General features: G+C 40.4%; 1 protein-coding gene across 1 annotated transcript; it reads left to right on the plus strand.

Annotated features, from left to right (window-relative positions):
• Nucleotides 1-949: 949 nt before the first annotated feature.
• Nucleotides 950-2,890, plus strand: LOC120042512 (zinc finger protein 135-like; the record flags this gene model as incomplete). Its single annotated transcript, XM_038987344.1, has 1 exon — nucleotides 950-2,890. A coding segment is annotated over one exon (1,161 nt), but the record flags the coding sequence as incomplete, so codon positions are not given.
• Between the last annotated feature and the right edge of the window lie 7,971 nt (nucleotides 2,891-10,861).

Below are 10,861 nucleotides of genomic sequence, written 5' to 3' on the forward strand. Positions count from 1 at the left end.
GGGTTGAAATATGATTGTCATGTGTTTGTTTGATGGGGTGCTGTCCTCAGATAATTGCATGGTTTGCTTTTGCCGTAAAGCCTTTTTGAAATCTGACATGGTGGCTAGATTAACAAGAAGTTAAGCTTTAATTTGGTGTATTGCACTTGTGAATAAAAAAATATTTTGTGCTCTGCAATTTCACCGGATGTTGTCGAAACGTTCCGCTAGCGGAACCCCTAGCCATAACAGGTTTTAATGTGTTTGAGCCAATCAGTTGTGTTGTGACAAGGTAGGGGTGGTATACAGAAGATAGCCCTATTGGGTAAAAGACGAAGTCCATATTATGTCAAGAACAGCTCAAATAAGCAAAGAGAAACAACAGTCCATCATTACTTTAAGGACCATCACAGGAATGGAAAGCCCAGAGTTACTTCTGATGCATAAGTTCATTAGAGTTACCAGCCTTAGAAATTGCAGCCCAAATAAACGCTTCACAAAGTTCAAGTGCTTTGTATCTTGTGCTTTGTATTTTCAACGTATTTTCGACGTAAAAACAAGTTTTGGACTTCCACACAAAATATTTAGAACCACCTGCTTGATTGGAATCTAGCGACGTCTGTGTCTTCAGTGTCCTAGAACTGTCTAGTTTGTGTTCTGACTTGTAAAACAGGATGAATAAAATAAGTAATGTAAACGTAGCAGTAATTGCCAGGAAGCTCTACATTTGTTTTAAAATCACACTATAATTGTTAAAACTGGCCTCAGGTTATTGAGAGATCTGATTTAGGATTTACCCTCGTAGCAAGGTTGTTTTATCATGTGGAGGTTTCATTCGGGTCTCTAATTTAAAAATAACACAGTGTCTTTGGCAGGAGAAAGACCAGACTCAGAGGAACCAGAGCCAGGGACGTCCGAACCAGCAAGACGACACCAGTGCTCCCACTTTAGAAAGGGTTGTAACCGGTTATGGAACCTGAAACAACACGAGAAAATACACACAAGGGAGAAGCCTTACCACTGCTCCCAGTGTGGAAAGAGTTTTAAGCTTTTAGGAACCCTTAAAGCTCACGAGAAAATACACACAGGGGAGAAGCCTTACCACTGCTCCCAGTGTGGAAAGAGTTTTAAGCTTTTAGGAACCCTTAAAGCCCATGAGAGAATACACACAGGGGAGAAGCCTTACCACTGCTCCCAGTGTGGAAAGAGTTTCAAACGGCCTTGTCATCTGAAACAACATGACAGAATACACACAGGGGAGAAGCCTTACCACTGCTCCCAGTGTGGAAAGAGTTTTAAGCTGTTAGGAACCCTTAAAGCCCATGAGAGAATACACACAGGGGAGAAGCCTTATCGCTGCTTCCAGTGTGGAAAGTGTTTCAGCCGTTCAGGGGAGCTGAAACGACATGAGAGAATACACACAGTAGAGAAGCCTTACCACTGCTCCCAGTGTGGAAAGTGTTTCAAACGGCCTTGGCATCTGAAACGACATGAGAGAATACACACAGGGGAGAAGCCTTACCACTGCTCCCAGTGTGGACAGTGTTTCAACCAGAAAGGACACCTGAACCAACACGAGAGAAGACACACAGGGGAGAAGCCTTATCACTGCTCCCAGTGTGGAAAGAGCTACAAACGGCCTTGTCATCTGAAACAACACGAGAGAATACACACAGGGGAGAAGCCTTACCACTGCTCCCAGTGTGGAAAGTGTTTCAGCTGTTCAGGGGAGCTGAAACGACATGAGAGAATACACACAGGGGAGAAGCCTTACCAATGCTCCCAGTGTGCACAGTGTTTCAGCCAGAAAGGAAGCCTGACCCAACACGAGAGAATACACACAGGGGAGAAGCCTTACCACTGCTCCCAGTGTGGAAAGAGTTTTAAGGTGTTAGGAAACCTTAAAGCTCATGAGAGAATACACACATGGGAGAAGCCTTACCACTGCTCCCAGTGTGGAAAGTGTTTCCGCCGTTCAGGGGAGCTGAAACAACATGAGAGAATACACACAGGGGAGAAGCCTTACCACTGCTCCCAGTGTGGAAACAGTTTCAAACGGCCTTGTCATCTGAAACGGCACGAGAGAATACACACAGTAGAGAAGCCTTACCCAGTGTCGAAAGAGTTTTAAGGGTTTAGGAAACCTTAAAGCACATGAGAGAATACACACAGGGGAGAAGCCTTACCACTGCTCCCAGTGTGGACAGTGTTTCAGCCAGAAAGGACACCTGAACCAACACGAGAGAATACACACAGGGGAGAAGCCTTACCACTGCTCCCAGTGTGGAAAGTGTTTCAGCCAGTCAGGGGAGCTGAAACAACATGAGAGACTACACACAGGGGAGAAGAAACAGCATGAGAAAATACACAGAGGGGAGAAGCCTTACCACTCCTCCCAGGGTGCAACGTTTTTGCCCATTTAGGAAGCCTGAAAGAACACAGGTGAATTCACCAATTTGTAAGTCGCTCTGGATAAGAGCGTCTGCTAAATGACTTAAATGTAAAAATGTAAAAACACATGAGACTACACACAGAGGAGAAGGCTTAGAAATTGCTCAGACTGGGAAAACATATTACTCATCACAGTCACTTGAACGTCATGAGAGAATCCACACAGAAGAGAAGAATTACTTGTATATTGATATTTCACATCTCATTGACTTAAAATTCATCAGAGAACATACACAGTGCTCTCATTGTCTTATATTGTTGACTGATAATGTGTTTACTTGTTTTTACCGTATGAAATTAAATGGTACAAGGTATACTCAAACATATATTTGTTTGTTTTTATTAGAAAACATGACTTTAATATGGAGTCTGTCATTTTGAATATAGAGTAGATCAGATTCCATGTGTTTAAATGGTCCTTTTAAAACTCTGACTGTGTGTTTATCTGGGTGTGTCATTCCTCCAGCACTACAGATAATACAGTGATATTTGGATGTGATGCATTTGCTCCATTGTTGACATTTGCATTGTTGGCCCACTGATGATTTAATGAAATTAAAATGTTCAGACTCTGTAATGGAAAATGTTAATTGTATGTGTCCACATAACTGATTATGTGACTAACCTTGTGAAACGGTCCTATTATAATCTCCTGTTCTTGGGAGTATCATTCTGTGTTGTAAACCAATTTGCACCTGGGTCCTTGTATGAATAAAGTCCCGCCCAGGAACAGGAAACTATAAAGATATGTGCTCATCACCCAATGCTTCAGGAATTCAGACTGTCTACACTGCGCTGTGTAACTGTTATTCTCTCTGAGCTCAGAAATAAAGAATCTTGGTTTGACTTGGACTCCAGCAGATCCTTATTTTATAATATCCACCTCAACTCTGCCACGGATTGCTGTTTATTATTGTCTCAATGAAGAGTTCCTCGTTCCACTTTCCTGGGGTCAATTACAAGCCTCCCTCTGGTTCAATAAACGTTGTTTTCACGTACTTTCAACAAAACAAATCCATGTGATGATGATAGATGTAGAAAACTGATTGGATTTGTAAAAAGCCATCAACATCAGTTATTTTTAGTTATTTTTCATCCAACTGGCAACCTAAATCCAATGACAGGTGACATTTTGTGTTGATTTCATGTTGAATTCACTTTAGTTGACGACTCAAAGAAATGTAAATAGAAACTAGATGTTGAACTGACGTCTGTGCCCAGTGGGCTGGTTTGAATACGTGGCAGGTGTTGGATCAATATCCACCTTAGTAGCTAAGTTTCCATGCAATTTGCGACAGATTTTCATGTGAATATTCTAAAATCTGCATAAAACAATATACACATTTTCCCACCAGAAATGTTTCTATCAAACATACTCATTGCAGATAAAAGGCTTTGCGTGACAAAACTTAAATATAAATATTTGAGCATAAAGGAGTTTCCACGCCATTTCTCGCTTAAACATTTTTACTGACACAAAAAGACCCCACCATGTCAAACGAACTAACATATCGTCTGTCGGCTTTTATAAAATTGTAAAGGCATATCCTGTTTCCATCAGCCTGGTCATTACTTTTGAAATGGTTGGATCAATATCCACCTTCATAATATGGATGAACCTCTGATAATCAAGTGATATTTAGAATGTCTGAGTAGTTCTATATGATGTCATAATACACCCCTCTGACAATAGGTTGACTGGGGAGGTGATGTACCACAGTCAAAGTCCTGCAATAAGAGCTAAGAGACTAATATTTGTGTAAACTATAAACTGTTTACAATTTGGCTCATGCATCCTCCCTTCTCTCCCCTGTAATGATTCCCCAGGTTGTTGCTGTAAATGAGAATGTGTTCTCAGTTGACTTACCTTGTTAAATAAATAATAACCATGTTTCCGTCCAAAGTTTATTCATTAGGATATATACAAATATGATGATGTCATAGTGATTTCATGACATGTGAATGAACAAGCCTTTTCATACTTTATAACATGGCTATATACAATGCCTTCAGAAAGTATTCAGACCCCTTGACTTTTTTCCACATTTTGTTACGTTACAGCCTTATTCTAAAATGTATTAAATCATTTTTTCCCCTCATCAATCTACACACAATATCCCATTATGACATCACAATATCCCATAATGACAAAACAAAAACAGGTCTTTAGAAATTGTTGCAAATTTTATTTTATTTTTTAACAACTGAAAAATAAAATGTTCATAAGTATTCAGACCCTTTACTCAGTACTTTGTTGAAGCACCTTTGGCAGCGATTACAGCATTGAGTCTTCTTGGGTATGACGCTACAAGCTTGGCACACCTGTATTTGGGGAGTTTCTCCCATTCTTCTCTGCAGACTCTCACAAGCTCTGTCAGGTTGGTTGGGGAGCGTCGCTGCATAGCTATTTTCAGGTCTCTCCAGAGATGTTAGACCGGGTTCAAGTCCGGGTTCTGGCTCGGCCACTCAAGGACATTCAGAGACCAGAGACTTGACCCGAAGCCACTACTGCATTGTCTTGGCTGTGTGCTTTGGGTTGTTGTCCTGTTGGAAGGTGAACCTTCGCCCCCAGTCTGAGGTCCTGAGTGCTCTGGAGCAGGTTTTCATCAAGGATCTCTCTGTACTTTGCTCGGTTCATCTTTCCCTTGATCCTGACTAATCTCCTAGTCCCTGCTGCTGAAAAACATCCCCACAGCATGATGCTGCCACCACCATGCTTCACCCTAGGGATGGTGCCAGGTTTCCTCCAGACGTGACGCTTGGCATTCAGGCCAAAGCGTCAGGCCAAAACCAGATAATCTGGTTTCTCATGGTCTGAAAGTCCTTTTGGTGCCTTTTGGCAAACTCCAAGTGGGCTGTTATGTGCATTTTACTGAGGGGGGGCTTCCGTCAGGCCACTCTACCATAAAGGCTTGATTGGTGGAGAGGTGGAGAGATGGTTGTCCTTCTGGAAGGTTCTCCCATCTCCACAGAAGAACTCTAGAGCTCTGTCAGAGTGACCATCGGGTTCTTGGTCACCTCCCTGAACAAGGCCCTTCTCCCCCGACTGCTCAGTTTGGCTGTGCCGCCAGCTCTAGGAAGGGTCTTGGTGGTTCCAAACTTCTTCCATTTTAGAATGATGGAGGCCACTGTGTTCTTGGGGACCTTCAATGCTGCAGAAATGTGTTGGGACCCTTCCCAAGATCTGTGCCTCGACCTAATCCTGTCTCGGAGCTCTACAGACAATTCCTTCTACCTCATGGCTTGGTTTTTACCCTGACAGTCTCATAATAAAGGGTCTGAATACTTACTGTTTTGTAAAGAAGGTATATTTTTTATCTTTAATAAATGTTTCTAAAAACCTGTTTTTGCTTTGTAATTAGATGTTTTATATTTAACTAGGCAAGTCAGTTAAGAACAATTTCTTATTTACAATGACGGCCTACCGCTGAACAGTGCCTTGTTCAGGGTCAGAACAACAGAGTTTTACCTTGTCAGCTCAGGGATTCGATCCATCAACCTTATGGTTACTAGCCCAATGCTCTAACCAATAGGCTACCTGCCACCCCAAATGATGGGCTATTGTGTGTAGATTGCTGAATATATATATATATTTTTTAAATCCATTTTCAAATAAGGCTGTAACGTAACAAAATGTGGAAAAAGTAAAGGGGTCTGAATACTTCCGAATGCGCTGAACAAACATCACATTGAATATTCACCTCACTTTTGAAAAGCTCCATGAGGAAGAAAGGATTCCCAGATGATCTTTTAGATGTTCTGTCTTCAGGATGTTCTGGGTTGATGTCTGTTGGAGAGGGGAGGGGCAGTTGAGTGAGCTGGGGCCTTTTATGGCCCTTCCTCTGGGAGCCTCTCAGCTGTGACATGATGAGAGAGAGTGAGAGAGGGCCGACTTGTAAGATATTTTGTGCTATAAACGTACTTCTATTTGAAGAGCTTTTTGACCATTCAGGGACCTAATCTCAAGCAGTCATGAAAACATGAAAAAAATATTGTCCACACGAAAGACTGAATTTGGTAATAAAAATGATTTTTGACAAGTTATATGCATGAAAATAAAGATGTTAAAAAAAAATTGACATTTTGGAGAGTTTTTTGCAGACTATATGAGAGGCCTAAGCCTTGTTGTGGATACATGTCTATAAAGATAGACTGGTATTAGATATCTGATCCATTTTTGGGGCACATGTTGACAAGATGTTGGGGAATCACTGGAGGGGAATGTTGACCAACTGAGCATCTCAGTGTACAGCTCAATAAACACAATAGTAGTTTTGTTACATTTCAGTCTTCTGTGATGAAGTGTCATATTGGGATGCAAACTCAAACATGAATACATTTAATCTGTATCTGACATGGTACTGGTGTCTTCTTTTTTAAGCCCATAACCATGTGTGTGATGTGTAAACAACAAAGGGCACCCCCCCATAAAAAGATCCTGCAACAGAAAGCTGCACAATATGTTGAGAGAAGTATTTTGTTAACCAATAGTTAGTGATAGTAATAGTGATAGTGGGAACACATGGAGTAGGGTTTGATATAGTCATGGTAGGATACATGATAGTGGCAACACATGGAGTTGGGTTTGATATAGTCATGGTAGGATACATGATAGTGGCAACACATGGAGTTGGGTTTGATATAGTCATGGTAGGATACATGATAGAGGCAACACATGGAGTAGGGTTTGATATAGTCATGGTAGGATACATGATAGTGGCAACACATGGAGTTGGGTTTGATATATTCATGGTAGGATACATGATAGTGGCAACACATGGAGTTGGGTTGGATATAGTCATGGTAGGATACATGATAGTGGCAACACATGGAGTTGGGTTGGATATAGTCATGGTAGGATACATGATAGTGACAACACATGGAGTAGGGTTGGATATAGTCATGGTAGGACACATGATAGTGGCAACACATGGAGTAGGGTTGGATATAGTCATGGTAGGATACATGATAGTGGCAACACATGGAGTTGGGTTGGATGTAGTCATGGTAGGATACATGATAGTGGCAACACATGGAGTTGGGTTAGATATAGTCATGGTACAACAAATATTGTGGTTAAACTCAAATATACTAATCGATAAAAAAATATTTTTTTTCTAAGAAATGTAAATTTTAAAAAAGGTAAAATTTTAATGAATGATATCATAAATAGGACTGGTGGAGTTATATCACACATACAGCTAACACGGACATATGGAAATGTCTGCTCTACCCAAAATTACAACCAACTAATTGCAGCATTACCACAAAAATGGGAAAAAAGTAAGGAGTTTGTTTGTCGGTCTCTGTATTAAAGAACATAAATGGTTTAAGAAAAGTATGATAAATAAAAGCATATACCAATTTCATTTCAGGACCAAAAAACGGACAGCTGTGCCATATACATTGCAAAATAGTTGGGAAGAGATTTTCCATGGCACGTGGTTTATGAATTGATACGCAAAACAACGCCGGATTCAAAACTTCAAAGTTTTCAATTTAAAATACTATACAAAATTCCTGCAACCAACAGAATGTTATGTATATATATATATATGTCATCATATATACAATCATACATACATACATACAATCTTTCCAGCTCTGCAGATTTTGCTGTGAGGAGGCAGAGTCATTAGATCATTTATTTTGGTATTGCCTGTTTCTGTTCTCAGGTTCAGGAAACCTATAAATAGTATTGTTGGGAGAATCTGGAGAGAACGGGTATGTCAATTACTAATATCCCATATATACTATATCATTCTTAGTAAAGTAGTTATCTTCAACTCACAATCTGTGGATTCTATTCGATTGTATGAAAAGTTGTAGAAACATCTCAAGGATGATCAATGGAAACAGGATGCACCTGAGCTAAATTTCGAGTCTCATAGCAAAGGGTCTGAATACTTATCTAAACATTTATATTTTCAATATTCAAATTTTTCAATATTCATAAATTCATATCAGAATTGTTTGAATTAAATCAAAATACTACTCGTATTACAGAAAAGGTGGTAATGCTTCATGCCACCCATTGTTGGAGGCCTGTAGCATCTGATGTTTAAACATTATGGAGTCTAATGATTAAAAGGGAAGGGAAAGGGGATACCTAGTCAGTTGTACAACTGAATCCATTCACCCTAAACGTGTCTTCCTCATTGAACCCCTCTGAATCAGGGAGGTGCTGGAGACAGCCTTAATCGACGTCCACGTCATCGGCGCCCAGGGGACCACTTATTGTTGGGGTTATTTGCCTTGCTCAAGGGCAGACCGGCAGATTTTTCCTACTTGCCGGCGTGGGGATTCGAACCGGAGACATTTCAGTTACTGGCCCAACACTCTTAACCGCTAGTCTACAAATGTTCCAACTTTAATTAATTATTTCTCAATGATGCTTTAAAGGAGAAGTTTACCCAACATCCAGAAACTCCTAAGTGATTCCATACTATGAAACTAGTCCAGTGGAGTTTGTCCTCTCCCCCTCTCTCTCCCTGTAGTGTTGTACTGAAACAGCTGCAAAAATGGGACTTGTGACGTTTCTGGGTGCGGCCTTCGCTTTTCTGCTTTGCCAGTTAATTCATGATTCAGAAATCCACAAAGTGTGTGGACAAATTTGTTTTATTAAAGCTATTGGCCTTTGTCTTTCACCTTGAGAAAAAAACACCTTTCAACCCATATGATCTATTACATAATAAAAGAGAATGGCGTCAGAGATGACGGCTGCCGTTTTATGGGCTGCTAATCAACCGTGCTATTTAGTTTTGTTTTTTCACGTTGTTTGTATCTTATTTTGTCCATAATGTTGCTGCTACCATCTCTTATGACCGAAAAGAGCTTCTGGACATCAGAACAGCGATTTCTCACCTTGAACTGGGGGAAGAATTTTTCTTTTTAATGATTCAGACGAGAGGGATTTACTCCAGACACCCGACAAGGCCCTCATCCCCATAATTCGCAGGAGAAAGAGACGGAGATATCGTGGACAGAGGTCGGAGTGCCTTGTAAGGATCTGGGGACGAGTGGGTAATCTGCCTTTACCATCGGTACTATTAGCCAACCTACAATCATTGGATAATAAAATAGACAAACTACGATCACGTATATCCTACCAACGGGACTTTCAAAACTGTAATATGTTCCACCGAGTCGTGGCTGAACGATGACATAACACTGTATCAGCAGGATAGAACAGTAGCCTCTGGTAAGACAAGGGGTGACGGTCTATGTATATTTGTAAACAACAGCTGGTGCACAATATCTAAGGAAGTCTCAAGGTTTTGCTCACCTGAGGTAGAGTATCACATGATAAACTGTAGACCACACCATCTACCAAGAGAGTTTTCATCTACAGTTGAAGTCGGAAGTTTACATACACCTTAGCCAAATACATTTAAACTCAGTTTTTCACAATTCCTGACATTTAATCCTAGTAAAAATGCCCTGTCTTAGGTCAGTTTGTTACTTTATTTTAAGAATGTGAAATGTCAGAATAATAGTTGAGAGAATAATTTATTTCAGTTTCTATTTCTTTCACCACATTCCCAGTGGGTCAGAAGTTTACATACACTCGATTAGTATTTGGTAGCATTGCCTTTAAACTGTTTAACTTGGGTCAAACGTTTTTGGTAGCCTTCCACAAGCTTCCCACAATAAGTTGTAAAATATATTTTGATTTGTTTAACACTTTTTTGGTTACATGATTCCTTATGTTTTTTCATAGCTTTGATGTCTTTACTGTTATTCTACAATGTAGAACATAGTAAAAATAAAGAAAAACCCTTGAATGAGTAGGCGTGTCCAAACTTTTGACTGGTACTGTACATTAAATTCCCTGGCAACAGCTCCAGTGGACATTTCTGCAGTCCCTCTGAGACATCTGTGACATTGTGTTGTGTGGCAAAACGTATTGTCCCCAGCACAAGGTGCACCTGTGTAATAATAATGCCCAATTTGAGAGAAATAAGCTTTTTGGGGCAAAAAACTATTTAGTCAGCCACCAATTGTCCAAGTTCTCCCACTTAAAAAGATGAGAGAGGCCTGTAATTCATCATCATAGGTACACTTCACTATGACAGACAAAATGATAAAATAAAATCCAGAAAATCACATTGTAGCATTTTTAATGAATTTATTTGCAAATTATGGTGGAAAATAAGTATTTGCCTCTTTGATGTCATAACTGTGACCTTTAATTCCGTCAGCTGTTTGTGTCTTAACGACCGTTCCACATCAAAGAGGCCTTTCTACGGACTCTGAAAAACACCAAAGGAAAGATGCCCAGGGTCCCTGCTTATCTGTGTGAATGTGCCTTAGGCATGCTGCAAGGAGGCATGAGGACTGCAGATGTGGCCAGGGCAATAAATTGCAATGTCTGTACTATGAGACGCCTAAGACAGAGCTTCAGGGAGACAGGACGGACAGCTGATCGTCC

Source organism: Salvelinus namaycush, unplaced genomic scaffold (assembly GCF_016432855.1).
Source record: "Salvelinus namaycush isolate Seneca unplaced genomic scaffold, SaNama_1.0 Scaffold7, whole genome shotgun sequence".
Taxonomy (NCBI): Eukaryota; Metazoa; Chordata; class Actinopteri; order Salmoniformes; family Salmonidae; genus Salvelinus; species Salvelinus namaycush.